Below are 23934 nucleotides of genomic sequence, written 5' to 3'. Positions count from 1 at the left end.
CGCACTCAGAGCCGGGCTCGGCAGGGCGGAGCTGCCAGCCTGCCGCTGCCTCTCCTCGACGGGGTGTCCACAGGCCGGGGTACTGCTCCGACGAAGCTCGCAGCCACCGGCGTCACGGTGTGAGGAAGGGCCGGAGAGGGAGGGTTCCTTGCCGCTGGTTGGAAGTCCCGAGTTTAATACGAGCATCCCCTGAGGAGGGCGGAGGATGAGGAGGTGACCCGCCGTCCCTACGTCCTGCCCAGCCGAGGCGGAGATGCTGGAGCAGGGGCCGTCCCGGCCCTTTCCGCGCCCCGCGGTGCGGGGACTCTTACTGCAGCGAGGGGCGCGGGGATCGGGCCGCCCCGCAGCGCTCCCCGCACCGCGGGAGAGCGACCGGCCCGCCCGGCGAGCCAGCTCGGTGCCAGCTCCGTGCCTGCCCGGCTGCCTGCGCTCTTTTCTCCGCGCCGTCCGCCGTGTCCCTCTGCCTCGGGATGCCTCCCAACCTCACCGGCTATTACCGCTTCGTCTCCCAAGAGAACATGGACAATTACCTACGGGCTTTAGGTAACGCTCCCCTCCCCATCACGCTCCCTCCTCCCCGTTAGTTCCGTTCTCTGTCTCCAAAAAGTTAAAGAGTCGGAAAGAGGAAGGGAATTGAGAACCCTCTGGTCCTTCTGTCTCCTACCATCACTTTTGCCCTGTGGTAGTAGAGGAAAGGAGGTACTATGGCTGATGCTCCTTGGCTAAAAGAGTCGAGGAGGTCCACTGGAGGAGGGGCCCAGGTCGTCCACACATCTCCCGTCTCTCTCATTCCCTAGATATCAACGTGGTCCTGCGAAAGCTGGTCTGCCTGCTGAAGCCGGACAAAGAGATTATCCACACGGGAGATCACATGGTCATCCGCACTATCACCTCCCTGCGGGACTACGTTATGGATTTTGATCTGGGAGTCCAGTTTGAGGAGGACCTGGGACCCGTGGATGGGCGCAAGTGCCAGGTGAGAAACCCAAGCAGTGCAGTTTCACAGGAGCCTGGGGTGTGCTGAAGAGTTCAGGGACTTGCTCAGCTTTTGACTCAATAACCAAGTGAGAACCAAGCCCAGGGCTGGCATGCCCCTGCAGGTCCAGGAGTAGTAAGTGGTTCTATGAGTAAGAGAATGAGCGCCAAAGAGCCAGAAACCAGTTCTCTGGGATCTGGAGGATGTTACCCTCTGGAGCAAAGCCCTGAAAAGATAGAATGTCATCCCACTTGGCAGAACCCTGTTGTTGCACTTGGAAGCCGGAGGGTCATTCACCTCCCACAAAGACCATCTGTCCCAAGGAACTACTAGAGAGATACCAGATCAGGGATTGCATTTGAAATTGTGCTGGAGAGGAACAGCCAGTGGCATCGCTGGAAATATGTATCACCCTGATCCACTTGTCTCAGGACCCTGTCTTCCCCTCTCCTTCCTTTCAGACAACCGTCTCCTGGGAGGGGGATCAGCTGGTGTGTGAGCAGCTGGGAGAGAAGAGGAACCGAGGCTGGAGGCACTGGTTGGAGGGGGACCAGCTGCATCTGGTGAGGAGAGGTCCAGTGCAGCTTGCAAAATCCCAATCACAGCGAGTGGGGGGCGAAGGGGGACACAGTGTGGGTGCTGTTGGCTCTGAGCCAGCCCTGCAGTTTCCTTCTCTCAGACTTCATCCCCGGCTCTGTGGGGGCAGCCACCGCTTCACACAAACATCCGCCTCCAGGGTTTAAAAGTTAAACACAAAAGTCAAACAGCTTAACAAAGGCCATGTCCCTTCCCTGCCCTGCAGCCAGGCCCGCAGGGCTTTGTGAGGGTCGGCAGTGCATCAGCGTGTGGCCTGCGAGGCTCCAGCCAGCAGAACTGGGGAGAGACAGGAGGGGATCCAACCTAAACTCCCCTTTTGTCCCCCTTTTCCCAGCGCATGACTGCTGAAGACGAGGTCTGCGTCCAGGTTTTCCAGAAGGTGAAATGAGCGCTCTCCGCAGAGATGCCCGGACGGGACCCGCGCTCCCCAGTGCGAGAAAGAAAAAGAAAACAAGACCCGAGCGGGCCGAGCCCCCCCGTAGCAGCGTGTTTTCTTGAGCCTCGCCCACCGCCCAGCAGCGGTCGGACCGGCCGGGGGTCACGGCCGGGCCGGGCCGGCGGGGAGCGGGAGGCGGGGAGCGGGACGGGCCGGGACGGGGATGGGCTGCCGGCTGCGCGGAGGCTCCTTTCAGAATAAGAGCGGTCGGGGAGGAGCGGGGCGGGGGCTGCTCCGCAGCCGGCCCGGCCCCCGCAGCTCCCGCGCTCCTCCTGCCGCCCCCGCCGCGGCCAAACCCCGTGATGCCCTCCGGGGATGGGGGCTCGGTGCCCGAGTGGCCAAGGGTAGCTCAGGCTGCTCCATCTTCTGCAGCCACCACCTGCCGTCTTCTCTGGTCCTTTGGGGTTGCTACATTCTTCCCGGGGTCATAGAATCGTTGAATGGTTTAGGTTGTAAGGAAAGCTCCCGGCTTCCCCTTTCCTGCCCCCCCTGCCCTGGAATTCAAGGAAGAATTTCTTCAGGGAAAGCGCTGTCAAGCATTGAAATGGACTACCCAGGCAGGTGGTGGAGTCACCATCCCCAGAGGTGTTCACGAAATTATTTGGTGTGGTACTTACTGCCATGGTCTCATCGAAAAGGTTGATGATCGGTCAAAGGTTGGATTTGATGATCTTGGAGGTCTTTTCCAACCAAAGTGATTCTGTGATTCTGTGACATTTCACTTAGATCAAGTTGCTTTAAAATCTCATCCAACCTGACCTTGAGCACTTCTAGGGATGGGGCAGCCACAGCTTCTTGGGATCCTCAAGTAGGATGGGTAGGAAACAGAACTTGTCCTTCAGAGTCTAGGATTCTCATGTGGTGGTGTGAAGCATGAGGGCTGGAGTAATCAGCCCCATGTTCACTGCGTTCCCAAGAAGGTCCCATAGGTGAGGAAGGGTCAGGGTCTCTTCCTGGGGTAAGAAACCACAGCCACCACCTCTAGCTCCAGCATTCCTTCTGGCATTCTTGGCAGAGTCTCCTCACAACCATTGTAGCTCCACTGGTTCACAGCTATCTGCAGTCAGAGACCAAGGGGCAGAACCAAAGCAGGTAAGATCCCCTGAAAAGCCAGACCCCTGCCACAAAGAGAGGTGTTCTTTAATTAGGACACCTAATTGGATGGGCACGAGCCCACAGGCAGTTATTTCTGGAAAATGCTTGTGGTTGCCCCCCAACAAAATGTTGAAGGGCAGAGTACACAAAAACATGCAGCTACTGATACCACAGAGAACCAAGAGATTGGCAGTTTTTTTTTAATATAAGCCCTTTATAAGCTGAAAAAATGCTTTTTTTTTTTTCTGCCAGCAGCTTATTTAAAATCAGTGTTTTCTGGAGAGTTTCTTTTCAGGGAACTGAAAAGATGAGTGCCATGAGAAAAGCACTACTTCAGAACATGTGATAAGCGAAGGGTTCGGGAGCTGCAACTGTGCCTGTACTGTCAGCCTCTGACTCTTTACGGTTGTATCTTAGGACATATGAGGCAGCAGCACCCTGTCAGTATCCACAATCCACAATCTGAGTGCCACAATCAAACCCAGTGAGCAATCAGAGCCAGGCCATCCAGATTGTCTGTTCTGTGCAGACCTCCTCAACCCATCACTCCTTCTACCACACAGAACCTCTAAATGATCTTTGTTGTATCATGAAGTTGCAAAAGGCAGACAGCAGCCAGAGCTGGTTCCACCATTGCCCTCTTTGCACTCTTCCATGTCACAAGAACGCCCTCTTGAGCTGCTTCTGATGCCCAGCACCAAGCCCACCTCACCATGTCCAGGCTGGTATCTTCCAGACTGTGTGATCCACAATTAATCAGCTCATTCCAGACCCTGCACCACAAGCTGGTACAAATTCTCCTCTTCTGAGCCTACATTCTGGTTGGATGGCAGACACTATTGCCTTCAGGTGATTAGCCAGACTCTTCCACTGGCCTGCCAGCCATCCACGTAATTTTCCTGCAAGCCTGTGATGTGATAGGTCAAGTAGACTGCTTCTGACTCATTGCCAACTGTCATATATCCATGACAGCCTCACTTCTTCAGGAAGAATCTGATTGTGCCAGAACCATTGATAAGAATCGTACTCACTTGATGTGGTCCATGCTAATGATAATCATAGGGGATAGTACTGCAACATATTCTAGGGCTTCAGGTAGTAACTACCAGCATTAATAATTCAGTATTTTCTTTCATAATCATGCTGTAAGTGTGATGCCTAAGTCAGATGGTGACTTTACCCAACAGCACTATACTGCTGAGACATGAGGCTATGGGAAGTGAGGATGCCACTGTGAAGCAGGGGAAAGTTGTGATATTGGGAGGACACAAGTGGGAGGAGGTGTGATATTGGTGAGGGGTGCTGGTGCTGCAGAACTGTGTGCCCCTCAGGGTATTACACTTGGTTTTACTCCTTGATTTAGAAGACACAGAAACAGGCTGCCAAGATGATGCTGCTCACCATCTCATACCAGGGGAAAGACCCACTCTTAGAGTCCTGAACCTTATTTTGGTATTGATCATCCTCTCCCTATCAGCCAGAGCTGCAGAAGCAGCATGGTTTGTCTGAAAGAGTGCTGAGCCACTGGACAGCACAGGCCTGACTGTATGAAAGCCAAGCCCAAAGGTAGTGTCCCCAGACCGCTCAAAACAAGCCTTTGGCTACTTTGGGTAGTCAGACCAAGGGGGTTGAAGGTAGAGTGCCCTGGGAAAGCATCTGGGAAAGTGTTCATAGGTGAGCTGGGGTCTGCAGTCCTGCTGTGCTGTAGGGTAGGTGATGTAGCTGTAGGAGCCCAGACATACTTCTCTGTTCTCCTTGATTCAGGCTTAAGGATAAAGTATCCAGCTCCTTCTTCTCTGTAGATGAGAGGATCCGCATGCCAGAGGACATTTGCGTGGTTTCTGAGTCTGTAGAGCATATTTCTTTCCAATGACCTCCTGCAAGACACTGTATTCAAAGCAGGGTTCTTGCTCCATGAGAAGATGTTGGCATCTTGGCTGTGCTGAAGATCTACGGTTTTTTTACTTTGCACTGATATTGTCTGTATTTATTATCCAGACCACTTGTAATACAGCTGATGCCAGTAGGCAGCAAACATGTGCTAGTTTTGTCATTCTGTGGTCCTACATATGTTCTGTGGTCCTACAGGAAATTTGCCCCTATGTAAAGATGGGCACGTATGTCCTTCCAAGGAAAAACTGGTACCATGGCATTTCCTGGCTCCAGCCTGATACGAAGAGGATTGTGCAGAGCATCTGACAGGGAACGCCGCCAGTGGGAGGACTGGAGCAGGACTGAGGATGGAGCTGTGCCGTCCAAATCAGGCATGCTTCTGGGATATATGTTAGAGGCGGGCTCGGGTTGGAAGTGTCCCCAGCTAAGCACCCCTGTTTCACCGGCTGAAGTACTCTCCTGTTATTCTACATGAGGTTATCGGGACGGGAGAAGGGAATGAAGACATGGGAGATGTGCTTTGAAAGTGTTACGGGACACTCCCAGTAAGTCTCCCCTGGACAGAAGACTGCTTGTCAAGGGCACAGCGAAATTATCTGCTTCCTTACAGATGATCCTCAGGGGTGTCTCTCTATCCGTGCTTTGCCAGGAAACACTCTTCCCACCTGCGACCTGCTCATAAGAGATCTCCCCAAGAGCAGTTTCCAGTACTTCCCCGCTACTTTCCAGGTGTGATTTCTGAGTAAGAAACTACTCTGGCATGGCACAGCACAGCAGTGAACCTGCCCGAGTGTGTTCATTATGAGGAGGACATACTTGGACGTCAGGAAGTACTGGGATAATGTCCCCTGTTTAATCTTAAATCTGATATGTGGGGCCATATGGCGTTATTACAATGACATTAATTATATGTTTATGTGATCTTTTTCAGATAATAATTCAAAGATGTTTTATGTGCAGATTCTTTAGTACACTTCCATAAATATCCCAAAGATGCTTCCTTCATTCTTTTTAACACTGTTTTCATCTTCATTCAACATGTTATTGTGGCTGTGAACTACTTCCTCTGATTTCAATGCAAGATGCTTCCTAACCTCTCTGAAGCCACTCATAATTCTAAGAAAAAACATTAAAATGGTGTTTTATCTCTTACACAAAAGCCTGAAAGCCAAGAAATTTTAAATGTCATAAAGTTGGGGACACAAATATATGTCTTGGGCACCATGTTGTTAAAAGCCTGAAAAGGGTTTTTATGCTGCTGTATTTTCTCATTTCCCCATTAAATAAAGGACCTTATCTATCTATCTTGGTTCTCCTAAAAATGCTTGCAGAAGAAACATCAAGAGGGATCCTTGAAAAGGAATTTGTTCTCAGAATGCCTTTAATTCTGTAGACTTTTTCATTTTTCTTAATATCTTTTTAATTCAAGTGCCTGAGGCTTCTAGTTTTTCTCGAAGACGATCGCAGTTCTCACCCACCCAAAAAATCTCAGAAGTGCTCTTCAGCAGGTCAGAATTGAGAAAACTTATCTGTTTTGACAGCTTGATTTTTTTAAAGTTTGAATTAACTTGTGAAGACTATAATTTCTTCTCATCATTCTGTACCAGAAAACAGCCCAGGAGGATTGGGGGGGAACTTCCTAGGAGGACATTTTCGGTGGGAACAAACTCGGAACAGCTTCTGAATTGCAGAGCGTGCCCTCGGAGTGGTCTCTGGAAATCGTTTTCCTGCTCCTGGGCCAGAGGAGTAGCTCGGCTCTACGTGGCCGGGCCGGGCACCCCCGGTGCGCCCCTGGTCCGTGTTCGCTCGGGACCGGGGCGCTCGGCAGCAGAGGGCAGCAGAGGGCAGCAGAGGCGGCGCTGGGAGCTGGTCCGGTGCCAGGCTGATCGCAGTCCGGCTTTCTATTCCCCGCTCCTGCCTCCCTCGCTCCCTCCTCCTCCTCCTCCCCCCGTCCCGCCCGCCTCGGCTCCCGCCGGCCGCCGCTCCGAGCTCCGCCGGGCTGCACGGGCAGGGGCGAGCGCACGGAGATGTGAGTCGGGGCTCTGGGGAGGGGGACCCGCCGGCACTGCCCTGGGGGAGGTGGGGGCCGTGGGGGTTAGACCCTTCCAGGAAGGAGAACAGGACAACGGGGCTAAGCTGCTGCTCTGGGCAGTGAGCTTGCTTCGAAGGAACACAGAGGGCAAGAGGGGAGATGCGCAGAATGAGCGAAAAAAAAATGTGAGTGCCAACTTTTGGAGGATAGAGATGGAGGCATGACTGGGTAGAGGGCTGCCCAGGAGACTCTGTCAGGATTGCTCCACAGCAAACCGAGCTTGAGATCTTCAGATCCTCGCCAAAGATCCTAAACTAGTGATAACCCAAAACAACCCACTGGCCCAGTGTCAAGGGGGACCAGACTTCTCCTGGTTCTAAAAGAACCAGCCCTACAACTTCTGGGAACATGCAGACCTTACTCAGCGAATTCACCATGCACCTTCACATTGCTTCCTGGGTTGATGAATTTCTCTGTAGAGGCTACTTTGAACTTTGTTAGTGCTGGTGTCTTCATTTCAGCTGCCCTTCTTGCTTCTGAGTGACCCAGGCCAGGAGCTGGTCCTGCAACAAAGCCCCCTGTGTTTGCATTCCTTTAGACAGTGCACAAGTCAGTTGGGAAGTTTCCCCTGATTTTGAATGACCTAGTTTTGTGCAGCGTCATAGTTTATTTGTCATATTCACAGGAATGTTCCTTGTTTCCCATGGATCTTCCTCTTTTTTGGAGTGATTGGTTCCAGTCCGGTCCCGAGAGGTTCTCCCCTTTTTGGGGAGATCAGATCACCTAGTTATCCCAAGCCGTATCCCAACGATAACATCAGCAGGTGGGATATCCAGGTCCCAAAAGGCTATGTGGTGAAGCTGACCTTCAAATACTTTGACCTGGAGCCATCTGAGTCCTGCTTCTATGACTATGTTAAGGTATGTGCATAGACACCTGGGCTAAGGGGTGCCTGGAGGTGGCAATCAGTGGCCACCACGTGCAATGGCTCTTCATCCACCAGGCCTCCTCTGATGCTTCCCAGAAAGGAAAAGGAAGGAGTTAAAGATAGAAATGGGAGGAGCAAGCCCTGAAAGCTCATGGTTGGGTAATATCAGTGCATGGAGCAGACTAGATCTTATGAGGCTACACTGATTTCGCCTTAACTTTGACAGATCAAAGCAGACAAGAAGGACTTGGGCCGATACTGTGGCCGGCTTGGGTCTACCACAGGCAATTACCCGGGAAGAAAGGAGTTTGTATCTAAGGGGAACAAGATACACCTGGAATTTCACTCTGATTTCTCCAATGAAGACAATGGCACAGTGATTCCCTACAGGGGCTTTCTGGCATATTACAGAGCTGTGGGTGAGTAGGAAATACCCTTGGCACACAGAAGGAAAAGCCTATGTGGCTTCAACCAATTTTCCTCCTTGACAGGCAAAAAAAGAGAAGCTTTAGGCAAGGATATGGATCTCTAAGTACTGTCAGTGTAGAGCAGGGAAGTTTAACACTTTTTCCCCTTGCCCCTCAATTCCTGTGGCTTCAGATCTGGATGAATGTGAGCCTGACAATGCTGCCGAGAACGATGAAAGACCTCAGTGCCAGCACTTCTGTCACAACTATGTGGGTGGCTACTTCTGTTCTTGCCGGATTGGCTACCAGCTTCAGAGTGACCACCACTCCTGCAAAGGTAAAGAGAAATTTTAAAAGATCAGAGGGTTCCAGAAAAGGAGCCCTTCATGCAGGAAGGATGGGAGAAATCACTTAGGAAGCAGATTATGAGGCTGCAGAAGGCACAGCCCCACGATGTGACCTCTCCTTTCTTACTCTTCACCAGTGGAGTGCAGCAGTGAGTTGTTCACAGAGGCATCTGGGTACCTGAGCAGCCCTGAGTACCCCCAGCCCTACCCTGAGTACCTCCGGTGTAACTACAGCATCCGTCTGCAGAAGGGCCTGTCCATCTCCCTTAAGTTCTTGGAACCCTTTGAGATTGATGATCACCAGCAAGTCCACTGCCCTTATGACCAGCTCAAGGTACTGAGATTAGCAAACTCTCCTCCCAGCCCTGCTGCCAAACCTGGACAGGAATCATGGGGACACCATGATTCGGATGAGAAATATGGAATCAGTACAAGCAGACTGACCCAGCACAAAGGACTGAGCCCCTGTCTCTCCCTCAGTGCATTTAATTACCACTGTCATGAGGTCAAAAGCTCTGGGTCAAAGGCCCCTGTGAGTGAAGAAAAAAAACCCCATCCTTCTTGTGGTTTATTTTCCCTTTGATTTAATCTCAGGGGTTGATCACTCTGATCCCCAGATAAGGGAGAAGCAGAGCTTGTGGTAGATCAGTCTGTTCTGATCTGTCAGTGAAGGCATCAGCAAAGGTGGGTCAGACATACCGAGACAGAGAAGGATGCGTGTTTCTGTCCCTGTGATACATGTTTTCCCCATCAGATTCAAGCACAAGGGAGAGAGATTGGTGAATTCTGCGGCAGGGAACCGCCTAGCATCATTGAAACCAACAGCAACGAGGTGGACATACTCTTCCTCACCGATGAGTCAGGGTTCAGCTGTGGCTGGAAGATCCACTACACCTCAGAGAGTAAGAGATTTCTTCCCCAGAGGCTACTACAGCCTACTTACACTGTTTGCTAATCCCAGCTTAATGTGTCCCACTCTTTGACAGAAATACGGTGCCCACAGCCTGTCCCACGGGATCAGTTTACCATCATCAGAGACCTGCAGCCTGTGTATCGATTTCAGGACTATTTTATTGTCAGCTGCAAGACTGGGTACAACTTGATGGAGGTGAGATCACTTTTCCACTCCTTTTAGCCATATTCTCTTTTGTCTTCAGTTTGTGTCTTTCACCTTTCAGTTAAACTTTTTTGGAGATTTGACTCATGGCAACCTCTTGTAATTTCTGTTTCCTCTTTGCTTCTCTCAGCTTTCTTCCAGTGTTTCTCTTTCCCTAGCTCTCTTCCTTATGCAGTTACTATTTCATGAAGCCCTGGTAGAAGACCAAAGACAAAGATCCCAGGAAGGGTTGGTGAACAAGAGCACCTTCTTGAAAGGATATGAAATCAGAAGATGAAAGCAGATGCTACCTGCCTTCCTTGCCATCCTATTGCCTGGGTAGCACCTCTGACTCATCATGGTTTAGAGTTGCTGGCTGCAGGTGTCTTGGACTGCTATGAGGATTGTGTAGCATGTGGCAAATACAGAATAGAGGGAAGGCAGGAGGAGACAGCAACTGGAACAGACTGCAGAGGGGCAAATATTGGACAGCAATGAAAAGATAGGCACATGGAATAATATTTTAATCTGGGGAAGGAATTAAAAGCTCTGTAGAACCAACATATGTTTTTCTCTCCCATATAGGATGACCAAAAGCTGATGTCCTTCACAGCTGTCTGCCAGGCTGATGGAACATGGCATCAACCCATGCCCCGCTGTGAAAGTGAGTGATCTGAGAATGGGAATAAAATCCTCTGCTGTGGCTTTCCTCCTCCAGGAATGTGAGAAATTCTGCCTCTCTGACTCACTTTGTCCATACCATAGCCTCATGGATGTTCTGTCTGGAAGGGCCTGTGGAGGTCCACCATTGATTCACATTTTTCTGCTTGCAAAAATTCAAATGTTTTTCTTCCCTTACAAAAATGCGTACAATATCACTCAAAAATTAGTATGATGTTGCAACTTGTGAAAGCAAAACATCCTGATATGGGATCTATTTTGAGACAACCTCTCTTTGACCACTGTTCTAGCTGATTCTTCTCATCATGGCCCCAATGCCCAGACTTTCAGTCAGTCTATCTTCGATTCACATCTTCTTTTTCTTTCTTTGTTGCAGTTGTGGACTGTGGCAGCCCTAAAAACCTGACCAATGGTGTATTCAGCTATGTTACTGAATCTGCAAACAATGAGTACCAGTCAGTGATCTCATACCAGTGCAATGAGCCCTATTACCAGATCGTCACTGGAACGGGCGGTGGTGAGTCCTAATCCCACACAGTCACCGAAACCTGCACCTGAAAAACCCTCTCATGCTTCCAATTAGAATTGTCTCTTCTCCCCAGGCTTAGGGCTCATACTTTCCTCCTGTGAAGACTCTCCAGTCTTTTCCTGACCCTGCAGCATATTTCTGGAGTTTTCTTGTCTCAGCCTATTACCACCCTGCTTCATTCCCAGAGCCTATTACATCATTCTTCCATGTTCCCCTTAACTTTTGAGGAAGGTCTTATTCTCTCAGCTGTAGTCAGTCATTTATTTCTAGTAGATTTCATTCTGAGACATTACTTGATGATGCAGGACCTTTGTTTCCAAGAACAGCATAAGGATTTCATTATTTCCTTACCTTGGCTGCTCATTTCACCTCTGCAAGAAAAATACCCTATTTTTAATCTGAATCAGTTTCTGGATACAGTTACCAGCATGGACACATGGTTGTGCTGCACACTGAAGAGAGGTGACAATGCTACTAAAGAATTCTTTAAGTTGGTACTAATGTTCAATTTGATTATTCTTGCATCTGAGTTTAATGCCTTCATATAGAGTCAGAGCTCAGTCTCATGAGAAGAAAAATCAGGAGCAAGCAAATATCAGCTCCAGCCAAATTCTGATGGGGAGTCATCATAATTTAGTCAGTTTTAAAAAAGAACAGCAAACACTTTCTTAAAAGCATTTACTTAATTTAAGATAAATTGTATAAAAATTATTTTTAGTCACCAGCACAAAGTTTCTAAGAAAAGCAAGAGTGTTGGAGGTAGTGGAGTTTGTGTTGAGAGGTGACATGTGAGTTTAGCTGACCTGCAACCTAGCCTCAGAAATAGATACTGAGCAGGTAGATTAACAGTCTCATCTGGCTCCCATTTCTGGGACAAACCACCGTGTCCTACTCTCTGCAAACTACCACTACCGAAGCTTGAATCTAAAATCCATGCTTTTACTATTTCTCCCCTTCTTTGGGCTAAATAAGGCCAAACAGTGCTCTGTACACCTGCAGAATTGGTGAAGATAGGACTTCATGCAGATGGCCCTTCAACCTTTTCTTCTACAGTGTCTGAGCTTTACTGCTCCCCTGGAACTGAGGTGCCTCAAGATGTACAGACGGAAACATTCCACACCCTACCACAGGCAGCTTTTCCCAGGAAGAAGTGCTTTGGGATGGAAGGGCTGAGGAACCTCTTGAAAATATTCTGTTCTATTCTATTCTAGTCTAGTCTATTCTGTTCTATTCTCCCCATGCCTGCAGGCCTTAGTCTCATTCGCTTCCTTCTCATCCTACAGACAGATTCACCTGTTCTCCTGAGGGAACCTGGCTGGATCAAGATGGCCAGAAGAGAATTCCATCCTGCTTGCCAGGTCAGTAAAAAACCCTCTGACTTTGTCTGGTATGTTTTGACTCATGCTTACAATCAGTACAAAACCGGGACAACATGCAGGGTGAAAAGTGAGGATAATGGTATCCATGAGGGAAAAGGGAAAACTATCCAGAAAGCCAAAATAAAGTGAAATCAAACAGTTATGATGAGGAAACAGAGGGTGAGTGTCATGTTCTTGTGTTTCTCCACAGTGTGTGGGAAGCCAGTCCATCCCATTATTGAATTCCAGCGGATCTTGGGTGGTAAATCAGCAGGGAGAGGCAATTTTCCTTGGCAGGCTCTGACTGGCATCAATGGACGAGGAGGTGGTGCACTCCTGGGCGATCGCTGGATCCTGACCGCTGCCCACACCATCTTCCCCAAAGGAGGACTACGGAATAATGTGAGCCTGGAGCAGCTGGCAGAGGAGGCTGACATTTTCCTTGGTCACACTGATGTGGATGAGCTCCACAAGATGGGTAACCACCCTGTACGTAGGATCTTTATCCATCCAGATTTCAACCCTAAAGATGAGCACAACTTCAATGGGGACATAGCCCTGCTGGAGCTGAAAAACCCGGTAACTCTGGGCCCCACACTGCTGCCCATCTGTCTCCCAGATGCCACCAACACCTCGTTCTACACGCATGGGCACATGGGCTACGTGAGTGGCTTTGGTGTGGATAAAAATCGCATCTCAAGCAATTTGAAGTACGTGAGCCTACCAGCAGTTGCTCGAGAGAAGTGTCAGAGTTGGCTAGACAGTAATAAGAAAGGTATCCCTATGGTTTTCTCTGAGAACATGTTCTGTGCTGGCTTCCTCGAAGGCAAGCAGGATACCTGCCAGGGGGATAGTGGGAGTGTCTTCACAGTGTTAGACAGGGAGAGTGGTCGCTGGGTGGCTACCGGCATTGTTTCCTGGGGAATCGGGTGTGCCACAGGCTACGGCTTCTACACCAAGATCCTCAGCTATGTGGACTGGATCAATGGGATAGTAAAGGAGAGCAGACCCTACTAACTGAAGCATCATTAGCATATCAATTTCCAGACACAGCAAATCATAGTCAAAGCTTCTGCTGATGATGTCCCAAAGGCTTTTCAAACATGTGAAGCATGTAACCTTCATCATGAGCACTTCTAAAAGCCACCGTGCTGTTTGATTGTATCATTGGCAGCTTGGAGGATGCCTTTGTGGACGTTCAGGTTCATACAAATCTTATAACCGGATGAAGCCTTAATCGTATCAGGAAATCTCATGACAGCAAACATGTTATGGTTTGAAATGCTGATGATATCATGAGACTACTGCAGTTTACTTTTGTACTCTGTTTTGTGGGAAAGTTGCAGGGAAGAAGACTTCCTTGAAGGATGGGGTGGTTTCTGCTGAACACAGAGTGCAGAAGCCCATTGGCATCAGGGAGATTCTATGAATATTAAAATACTTGCTGGATAAACCAGTTGTTTTATGGGGTTTTTTTGTCTATGTTTTTAACAACTGAATATTTCTTACCACTGAAAGCAACTTACTGACTTTATATAGGGATTGCTTTACCTACCATTAAAGTGTTTCCAGTTCTGCAATGGCCTGTGGCAGCTGCTTATCTGTCCCAAAACTATCATTAGATTACCCAGTCTGAAACCCCAGGTGGCTTCAAGGGAGGCAAAAATAACTTGCCTGCATGATGCCACATCCCAAAACCAGGGAAGGCAACAACCAATCTCATGAAGAAGGGAGAAACTTTGCTGATCAGAAGTTGAGGATGGATTTTTTTTTTAATACTATATGAAATAAAGCTTTAAACTGTGGGACAGCAGCTCTAAAATGATGCTGATTCAGAGAAAAGGTGACCTCTCTTGTGTTGTGGCTATTCTCTGGAGCTGTCTTCTTGACTAGTTTTTCTACTTCAAAATAGCATACTGTGTTCTTATGGGTCATGGAAAGAAACAAGATAAAAGATCCTTGGTTGCTAGTCCAACAATCCAATAATGTTTTGCTTGTTACACAAAACTGAAGGTGCTTGAGCTGAGTGCAGGATTCCATATAAAATCTCCCAAGAACTGCACATATCCTCCTCACCATTTAACTCCTACAAAAACTTAGGCTGGAAGAAGTCTCTGTCCAATCCACTGCTGACAGTGGGGCTAACTTCAGAGCTTCAGGGAACGTTTTCAAGAGATTTAGGGACAGTCTCTTGTGGCACTTAGGTGAATGAAATTCTTTTTAAAATGTCTGTTCTCTTCCACTTAATTCAGAAGACTGAAGTCCTCATTGCTGATAATGGTTGATCAGTGAGATGGAACAATCTCAAAAGCACTTCATAAAGACTCTGGTAGAGAGGTGAGATGGTATGAGTTCCAGCTTGATGAAAGCTGGCAGGGTCAGGATATGATTTGACACTTGATTTAGGGAGTTTCAAGGAGAACTAGGTTTAGACTGAGAAGAAGAAAGACATTACAGGCACAATAGCACATTGCACAAAAGGCAGTTTAGACATTCTTTAATGCTGTTCGATATTCTGAACAGGTCAGGAAATACATAAATCAGAAACCAGGCTCTGAACCTTCCCTGGGAACCAAACATTATTCTCTTCTGTATTCATTGAAACCTCCCTGTCAGGTTTCAATGGAGTACAGCTAGGTCTTTTCCAAGAGAGAAAAAATAGCATAGGGAAAAAAAAAAAAAGAAAGTAAGCAGAAGGAGCCTCTTTATTCAGAATCATGTCTTCCTTTTATGCTACTATGAGTGGAAGAAGGAGAATTTCCCTTCCCAGACATGATGACAGAGGGAGAAACAGATCCACACTCCTGACTCTCCACTCAGCATAGACACGATGAATTATAATGTGTTATATATTGCCCATTACATACACCAAGTGAACAGGGTCACAGCCAGCCCAAACATGTAGCCATAACATTTAGAAAGGGTGACCATGCTGAAAGGAGAAACAGTTACTTCTGCTAAACTTCCTCATCCTCGTGCTTGCTCATGGTCTCTGCAATCCAGTCCAAGTAATGCACCACCTTGGTGTAAAGACCAAAGGTGCCACATTTTGGCCCCCAGGAGATGAGCCCCGCGACATAGTACCGGGTGGCATTCAGAGGATCCTGGATGGCATAGGCTCCACCACTATCCCCCTGGCAGCTGTCCTTGCCACCACCAGCACAGATCATATTGTCAGTGAATATGTAAACGACAGAATCATCGGAGGAGCCTGGTTTCACAGATCGGCACTTGTCCATGCTCACCACAGGAATCTGGGCCTTCCAAAGATCACCAGGGAGTCTTCCTCTCTCTCTCTGGCCCCATCCAGCAATGTAGCCCAGAGTCCCTTCTTGCAGCTCATATTCAGGTGATTTACCAGGAAGACAGATGGGTGAGATGTTTGGACCCATCTTCACGGGATCCCTCAGCTTCAGTAGTGCAATATCATTATCAAAATCGGTCCTGGTTTCTGTGGGCTCCTCCTTCCAACCAGGATGGATGAATGAAGCTTCTGGGATAAGCTTTTCGGCTTCCCACTTCAGGGATTCTCTACGAACATCGATTACCCCAGCATACATGGTGGGTTTGTCATATCCCTCCAGCACATGAGCTGCAGTCATCACCCATCTGTCAGAGATGAGCACTCCACTTGCCCTGGGATTATTGAAATACACCTGCCAGGGAAAGTTGCCCTTTTCGGCACGGGTGCCTCCAAAAATCCGTCCTGTGTCTCGGATGGGATTACTAGGCACCCCACAGACTAGAAAGAAAAGAGAGAAAGATGGGAGAAAAATGAGATGGGAGAACTAGCAGTTACAAACAGGGGTTTCTTTGGTACTGCTAAATAAGTCCCCTCCTGCCTGTGTTCCCTAAATACTTTTTGAATCTGAGTAACCACATTTATATTTTACACCACAGATGTTGCAATTAGTATCTACAGAGAAATCAAAGAAAGTTCTAGAAAACTTACTATCAACACTCAATTTAGATTTAAAATGCTCATTCTCAAATTCAGTTTTCTGGAAAGCAGTTGTCACTGACAGTGTTAGGTATGTCAAAACTTGAAATTTAATTGCCTTTTAGTTGACATTTCTCCTTTGCTCTTTAGATGAAGGAATTGTCTTTGAAAAAATACTTGTCTGATTTCTTAGAAATATGGTACTGCTCTTTAATTTTTTTATTTTTGTTTTTTTTGTGAACTCCAAATACTCTCAGGTTAAGAGTTCAGGTTTGTCACTGATGTTTTACCATTTCTCCTCTCCATTCTATAAGTATGTAAAATCTTAAGCACTGGCAGATCTTATCTGTGAGTCTTCTGGGTGCAGAGATGTTCCATGCTTTTTGAGGAAAATGTTCAGTAACATTTTGGAGAATGTTAAGAATAAGGACATAAATAAGACTGGTCCTTCTGACATAGCTAGGAAATAGATTCCTTACCAAATCGCCTTGTTTGCATTGAATCCTTAGTCAGAAAATCAGAGATTAAGGAACTATAGCCAGCAGATAGCTTCTAATTTGCATGAAGCAGAATTTGTTAAAGAATTTCACATAATCATAGGAAGATTTGGGCTGAAAGGTACTTCTCAGTGCCTTTAGTTCAACCTATTCCTCCCTAAGTGCCCTCCCTCCTGCCCTCCTAACTCCAAAGCCAGGTTACTCAGGGGCTTTGACAGGTAACTTCTGCTCATCTCCCAGGATGGTGATTAGCCAGCCTCTATGAACAGCAGTTCTAGTGCTCTGGGGGAGCATTTTTCCTTAGATACAATCAGAGTTTCCTTTGTTACAACTCGAGCCTGTCATTTCCTTTTGTTGCTGTGTCCCACTGAGAAGAATTTGACTTCATATTCTTTATAGCCTCCTCTTGGACAGTAAATTGGCTGAGCTTTATCTTTCAGTTTGGCTTTTTCACTGTGTACTTGTATAATCCAAAACACTATCTAAGCTGTGACTGAACTTTTAAGAGGGTTGAATCTCCTCCCCCTGGATCTTGTACTTTGTTGGTGAGGATCTGGGGCTTTGAAGGAGTGAAAAGACATCGTGTACAATTAGGCCAAGTCATGCTGCCTCCTCTACGAGAGTAAACTGAACCGTACACAGGTTTTAAAATTCCTTCTATCAGCTGGAAGTTGAGAAAAGAAAAATACAGAGATGAAAGAAGCAGTGTTCTTCATACACTACATGCACATACAGTATTCGGTAGTACCTGGGACACATTTTGGTAGCTTTGTTCCCATCTCTTCATTGACCCATTCTCCACTGGCTGAGCACTGATATATCTCTTGGAAAACATGAGAGAAAAGAGTTCCATAAGGACACAACTGAGATGAATGCAGGATAAATAACACTACTGTGTATATATCAGATATATCAACCTTCTGATTTCCAAAGCAAGCACAGCTTGGTAAACATTGCTGTTGTCTCCCTACCAGAGTGCTTCTATCCCTTTTTTGGGAGAAACCTCATCTAACAGATTTCTGGAGTCCTTTGCTTTTGTACCAGAACTCTGTGCCACACATGACAAAACCTTGCATGGTTCACTCACAAGGCAAATGGAGAGAGACTTGCTAACGCATTTAAGGTCAACAGCCCAGGCATTGTTAGAGTGTATTAAACACAGAGGCAACACAAAACTACTGGCTGTAACCCCACACCAGTCTTGACCTGACAGCATAAAATCCCAGCCCCATGATGGTGCCAGAACCATTTCTTAGGCCTTTAACCAAAGCAACATGCATGTGTAGCAGAGGCAATGCTCACCGTGCCCTTTGTTTTTTAGGGTGTAGTAAGGTGCCTCACACTGATAGCGGACAGCAGCTGTGTACAGCGGCTCACGGACTTCAGAGATGTATGAGGCTTGGGCGTTGTCAACAGGAGGGGGATCACCACAGTTCACAGCTGCAGAGAAGGAACAAAAAGGATGAAATACAATCAAAGGGGCATCCTCACTCAACAATATGATTATTTTGTATGATAGGGAACCACTCAGTTTCTCTAATCCCCGTACAGTCATGGGGGCTCACTTTCTCTGTCCCTTCAGTGTCCTCACATCCCAGTACTTCAGTATCCTCCTAATCTGGAGATGCTGTGGATCTAGAGCCTAGATGCTCCATTCCAATGCCCTTCCCGCAGTACAGACACAGGTCACTTACGAACACAGCTCAAATGGGAGTTGCTCCATTCACCATTTTCCTGACAGCTGGAGAGAAAACTTGTGATGCTATCTCGTTGCTAGGAAAAAAACCACATGATTCATGTAAGTCTCTGGACATGAAATGCATCTGACACAGGTGCTCCAGCGGAGGGGCCTCAAAATACTGCAGTGGCTGGAAGAGGTTTTCTCCTACTACTGCTGTGTTGAAAACTTTGGGTTCCCAAAGGTACTCAGGATCCCTGGTGGGAATGGCCTAGAGATGTTGCTGAGTGGGCCAGAGGGAGTATATACTTTTTTATTTCACTTACCCTCACAATTTCATAGCCTTCCACACAGGTCACCTTCACAGTGTCCTTTAAGATATACCTGTCCTTCCTTGGGTGAAGAACGGAGTTGGAGATGACACTCATGGGACAGGTTACAGCTTTGAAAAGACAGGCAGAAATCAGTGATGAACTGGCTCAAGATTTTCTCTCCTGCCACCTCCCAGCTTCCCTCTCCCCAGTGATATTTTTCCCCTAGTAAGCAGGCATACTCTTTACTCAATACCAGCAGCAGTGAACATGTTAACATGCTGTTGTGCCATGAATGTGACCTGGGACAAGCCCTGTCCCTAACTCAGCAGCAGAATGAACACATTCCCAAGCGTTTACTCACGGTCTCCATAGTAGCGTATTTTCCAGCCTTTGTGATGTGTGCTGTGGTCTGTCTGGAAGATAATGTCAAGAATATTGCTCCTGGTTTTGATTTCAGGAGGACCTGGGAATTTGCTGCCACAATAGGGACCAAAATGCTGTTTTCCAGAGACAATCTGGAAAAATATGGAACAAGAATAAATGAGAAATGCCAAATGTATTGAGAGAGCAATTAAAATACACACTCAATGCATACATATTCAAATGTATTCCCACAAACTCCAAAAGACAACATAATTGAAAATAAAGTTAAGCAGTCCCAAAGTCTTCTAAATAAGAGAAGACTGATGGGAGGCTCAGAGCACCCTGACTCCTAAGCTCCCTAAACTGCACACCTACTGTTAGGCTGTCGTGGCAGGTCCCGTTGGAGTCGGCTGGTTCCACATCGAAGTCCCCGCTGCGAATGGTCAGCACCACAGAGTAGCCTGGGCTCAGAGCCACTCGGTATTCACACCGAGAGTTCTCTGGGTACTGGTTGGGATAGTTGGGGCTGGCAATCTCCCCTGTTGGTTCAGTGAAGACATTTCCACTGCAGTTCACTAGGATTAAGGAAGGAACATGAGTAGGATTCAGAAAGGAAATGCTCCATATGTGCACCTGACAAGCTCTCCCTCTTCCACCACTTTCCCAGTCTGCTCAGCTACCTGCAATAACCACGTCACAACACTGCAGCCAGGGCCAATCTCTATCCAGTTAGCCAGGGACTTTAACTCCTTTTAATCCTCCACCTGAGATTTAGACTTCCTTTCTTCATGCTCAGGTCCTCATATTATACTCCTTTCAACATGCACCGTTTGTGACCTTGCAACTTTTTGTTTCAAGCCAAGTAGGCCCTTGGCAATTTTTGTGTCCTTATGGAACTTCCCTGTTTTGTCAGAGATTTAAAGATTCACAGATAGCAATATGCTAAGAAGGCTTTCCATCATAGTCTTTCAAGAACGTTGTTCAGTAGTTTCTTAATTCTCTTGACAGAGAAATAAAAATTAAATTGTTAAGAATGTGTTAATAGAAATTCCCCAAACCACTGTCTACTGAAGTTCAGATTTGCACTTGTATGGGTTTTTCCCCCAAAAATATACCTGTCACAAATGGAGGAGAAGGTTGATAAAGTTTTCCAAGTGCAATATCTCTCTCGGCCTAAATTAACTCTTGCTGCTAACCACAGCTCATGCACATCTCTTACCTCCACAAGTTTTGTTGTCTTCATAGAGGAAATAATCTGGTGGACAGCTGCAGAAGTAGCCTCCAATATAATTATTACAGTAATGACTGCAGGGCTCATCCACAAAATCCATGCACTCATCCAAGTCTGCAAGTGTGAAAAGATGAATCAGACAAATTAGGAAAGGGCCCTGAGGGCAGGAGAAATTGAAGCAAACACTAGTGGACAACAAGAAAAAGGCATCTTTAAGATAGTATTTATACTGTCCATACTGGAATGCAGCTCTGTCTTCTGGGATCTCTTAAAATAAGGTATTTCTGTAAGAAAAACCTTTCTTGTCATCTTTCTTCCCAGCCTGGACACTACAAAGATTCAGAGGACACTGTTTTAACCTTACCCACAGCAATATAGTAGGCAGCAAAACCAGTGAAACGCTCCTCATTGGAAAAGTCTGATTGGAATGTCATGGTGAGGGTGTTGTAAGGGACATGAAATTCCTCCACAATCGGGGAGCCAGGGGCACGATGTTTCTTCTGCCCACAAAGCACACCTTCAACATAGCCACCAGACTGGATCTGCAGAAGGATTCACAGACACCTCACCTCGCTACTGTATCGTGTGGAATTACCAGTGCTTGAGTCTTTCAGCTTTTAGGTGCTCAGATGCAGCTGAATGGAGCCCCTGGAAAGCCAGTTTCATGATATTCATAAGGCACTTGAAGAGTGTTCCCTCCTACTGTCTTCCCAGTGAGATACTTGTCTTAATTTCTCAGATACAATTTAATCTACACTCTGTGCTGTTAACATCCCTTCTTTGGGCCCACTTGTACAAAAAAACCCACCAAAACACTGTATTTCAAAGCAACCAAACCAACCATGACAGTCCACAGAGCAGCCTAACAAGCTCTTTGGTTTGTTGCAGGACACAGGTTATCACACAGCACACTCATCCTTCTGTCCCACCTTGGTCCTCCTCAAAGGTGTCCTGGCGCTGCACTTGACCTTACTGCTCCGTTTCACACAGAGCTATGGCAGGATAGGATGGTCTTGTTTCTGTCTGTTTGTGTGGAAGTACTTGATCTTTTGTGCCTTGTGGGACAGCAGAGAGCAGAGCTGATTTTATGAAATCTGTGGTGCACAGATCATAAAAACCTGCAGTGCGAGGGACCACAGCACTTTATCTGAATGGGCACTGTCCCTACACAGATGGATTGTTTTTAACCTCCATCCTTTCCTATCAATTTCTGTTCACAATAAATCATCTATGTCTACTCATTGATTAATTCCAAATAATTTCAGGCACAGACAACTACTGCCCTAAGAAAATGGTCATTTTACATCTACACTTCAATGGCTAGGAATATACCTTGCAATAGCAATGTGATGGCTAAGAAGACTTTTCCTAAGAATATGGAGAAACATGGGATGGGGGACATAAATGGGACACTCAGTTAGCAGACAACATTCACATGCTTACAAAGCAAATTTGAATCGATTTCATGACTGCTAGCGGAGATATACCCAGTCATTTGGACTTCTTGGAGCTCAGAACAGGAAGGCAGTGCATAACTCCTCTTCCTGCTCTGAGCTTTGTGCATAGCTTTGCTGTTCTCTGCTCTCATCTGCCTTCTTGTCTTTTTCTTACTCAAGGGCATGGACAGTACCTTCACAAAGTCATATTCGCAGTCCTGTGATGGCTCAAGATCCAGATGTGTGAAATAAAGGTGAATACCATATCCCAAAGGGACCTGGATTTGCCAGGTTTTGTTCATATAATTGGGATACCCCTGAGGATAATTGGGTGACAAGATCTCTCCATACATAGAGGCTGCATCAGCCCAGACAGGGAGACAAAAGAAGATCAAGGACCTGAGGAAAGAGAAGGGAAGGTGACATTGCAGTAGTGTTCTCCAATTTCATATGTGCACAGCTCCAGTGAACAAGATAGACTTTGGCTGCACACAGCACACAGCAGAGCTCCTGGCTCCCGAGTGTCAAGGGCCAGTGCTGTGGCTATGTGGGATTTGTCTTTCTCCTGTAGCTTTTCACAAAGTGGCACAACCTCAGTTGTGCTCTCTGCTTGTCTCAATCTCTGTAAGAGCTGGTAAAACTGCAGGAGCTGAACACAGGGATCGTAAGTGCTCTTCCTTACTCATTGTCCTGTTCTGGAGGCTATTTGGGCTATAGATACATTCAGATTTGAAAATCAGTAGTCTTACAAGGAAAACACATGATTTATAGAATACAATTACTAATAAACCTTGAGATTTAGTAACTCACCACATCTGGAAAATGCAGTTCTTCCTTTCTGAAAAAACTTCAGGAACTGGACTTTGGAGTTACACTCTGGGACAAAAGACGGTGATTGGTTAATGTTGCCTGTGTGTCTGTGTGTCTGCTAAGCAGGGAAGACCCTAATACCCCACCTTTGGAAGACTAGGTCAAGGTTTTGTCTGGAAAACAAGTTTATATCTCTGTCCCTTCCTGCACAGAGCGAACCCAAGCATCAAGAAGGGAGGTTAAGATCCACAATGACAAAATCTCTGTCTTGGTAATCAACAGTGCTCACTCTCTCCTCTAATGATCATCAGTGAATGCAGACACCATGCTAGTGCACAGCAAATCAAGATAGAGAATACATCCCCCAGAAGTACCCAACCCATTCTTCCCAGCACCTCAAAAATCATGCTAAGACCCTGAGCTTGGGAAGCCCCTTGTCCTGACTCTTCCAGTTGTCAGACAACGACACCGGGGAGTATCCTTCTTTCTCATTTCTGATGCCTGAAAAATTTACCTTCTCTCCGTAGTGCACGTCTGGTTTTCTTGTCTCTTCACTTTTCTTTCTCTCCTTTTTCTTCCTGTGCACACCCTCCTCCAAACGCACCCAAAACTGAGTTCTGGGGAAGGGAGCTCTAATTCGCAATATCGCAGCACCCTCTATCTGTGGGATGCGGCTTCCCAGCCTTCCCTCTAGCGTGACATGCTGGTTTGAAAGCTCTCGGCAGGAAGGGAAATTCCCAGAAAGAGTTGCACAATCCTCTTGGCTGAAGTTGCCGTGGGGAGAGCACCAGTCTGGTTGTATTTTCGGGAAATCAGGTGACTTTGGGGAAAAGGGAGGGGAATAGAGTTTTTGGCTGCCTTCCGTCTCCCTTCCCCTCCCTCTTTGAAATTGGGAACAACATCCAAAGGGTGTAGAATAGGGATGAGTCCAATGCTTCTGCATACAAAACTCTGATCATCATGTCCAGAGATCATCTCGGTGGAGCTCAGTCTTACTGCAGCGTTGCTGCTACTGCTCCTCATCTGATGCTTCAGAGACCCTTTTGAGAGGAATGTCGGATTTGTCTTTACAAACAAGCTGTGGATCCGCTGGTAGATAAGACGAGCACTGAGAGATAAAAGAAACAAAGGGGAAGATTCCACTGATTGATGAATGTAAAAAGATATTTACCTTTACAAACAAACTGTAGGTTTGCTGATAAATGAAACTGGATATTGAAAGATGAAAGAAGCAATGGGGGAAAACTACGAATTCTATAAGAATTAAAAATTAAAAGGGAGAGTTATACA

The 23934-nt window shown here is 46.9% G+C and overlaps 3 protein-coding genes across 4 annotated transcripts; 2 read left to right on the top strand and 1 right to left on the bottom strand.

Moving 5' to 3' along the window:
* The first annotated feature begins 344 nt into the window (after positions 1-344).
* Positions 345-2054, top strand: RBP5 (retinol binding protein 5). Its single transcript, XM_033052197.2, has 4 exons — positions 345-543; positions 798-976; positions 1438-1539; positions 1908-2054. Exons 1-4 carry the CDS (start codon positions 471-473, stop codon positions 1959-1961), a joined length of 408 nt encoding a protein of 135 aa, XP_032908088.1. The 5' UTR covers positions 345-470; the 3' UTR covers positions 1962-2054.
* Positions 2055-6947: 4893 nt separating this feature from the next.
* Positions 6948-13955, top strand: C1R (complement C1r). Its single transcript, XM_033052728.2, has 11 exons — positions 6948-7026; positions 7715-7949; positions 8184-8376; positions 8558-8701; positions 8849-9045; positions 9466-9613; positions 9698-9819; positions 10393-10471; positions 10865-11005; positions 12301-12375; positions 12587-13955. Coding segments are annotated over exons 1-11 (2142 nt in total). The 5' UTR covers positions 6948-7024; the 3' UTR covers positions 13393-13955.
* A 901-nt stretch (positions 13956-14856) lies between these two features.
* On the bottom strand, positions 14857-23460 carry C1S (complement C1s). 2 transcript variants are annotated; one of them, XM_033053494.1, is made up of 12 exons: positions 23159-23460; positions 22645-22710; positions 22029-22233; positions 20763-20940; positions 20387-20512; positions 19543-19742; positions 19166-19319; positions 18817-18932; positions 18507-18585; positions 18115-18252; positions 17561-17635; positions 14857-16117 (listed from the first exon to the last, which is right to left on the bottom strand). In XM_033053494.1, exons 2-12 carry the CDS (start codon positions 22647-22649, stop codon positions 15333-15335), a joined length of 2061 nt encoding a protein of 686 aa, XP_032909385.1. In that variant the 5' UTR covers positions 22650-22710; positions 23159-23460; the 3' UTR covers positions 14857-15332. The 2 variants fall into 2 exon arrangements, with proteins under 2 accessions (XP_032909385.1, XP_032909386.1); XM_033053495.1 differs by lacking the exons at positions 20763-20940; positions 22029-22233.
* Positions 23461-23934: the final 474 nt, after the last annotated feature.

The sequence above is a fragment of the Catharus ustulatus genome, chromosome 2 (assembly GCF_009819885.2).
Source record: "Catharus ustulatus isolate bCatUst1 chromosome 2, bCatUst1.pri.v2, whole genome shotgun sequence".
NCBI classification, from domain to species: Eukaryota; Metazoa; Chordata; class Aves; order Passeriformes; family Turdidae; genus Catharus; species Catharus ustulatus.
The sequence above is the reverse complement of the archived record's forward strand: the minus strand, read 5'-3'. Positions and strand labels throughout refer to the sequence as shown.

Bases quoted from the DNA above. Each gene is read 5' to 3' on its own strand.
- C1S (XM_033053494.1), bottom strand. The intron at 18,933-19,165 runs GTGAGTAAACGC...GTCTTTTCAAAG, and splicing joins AATACGCTACTATGGAGACC to CTGTAACCTGTCCCATGAGT. The intron at 16,118-17,560 runs GTACTACCGAAT...TTTTCTTTCTAG, and splicing joins GCTACCAAAATGTGTCCCAG to TCTGTGGGGTGCCTAGTAAT.
- C1R (XM_033052728.2), top strand. The intron at 8,377-8,557 runs GTGAGTAGGAAA...CTGTGGCTTCAG, and splicing joins GGCATATTACAGAGCTGTGG to ATCTGGATGAATGTGAGCCT. The intron at 12,376-12,586 runs GTCAGTAAAAAA...GTTTCTCCACAG, and splicing joins AATTCCATCCTGCTTGCCAG to TGTGTGGGAAGCCAGTCCAT.
- RBP5 (XM_033052197.2), top strand. From the start codon at position 471: ATGCCTCCCAACCTCACCGGCTATTACCGCTTCGTCTCCCAAGAGAAC. The intron at 977-1,437 runs GTGAGAAACCCA...CCTTCCTTTCAG, and splicing joins TGGATGGGCGCAAGTGCCAG to ACAACCGTCTCCTGGGAGGG. The intron at 1,540-1,907 runs GTGAGGAGAGGT...CCCTTTTCCCAG, and splicing joins AGGGGGACCAGCTGCATCTG to CGCATGACTGCTGAAGACGA.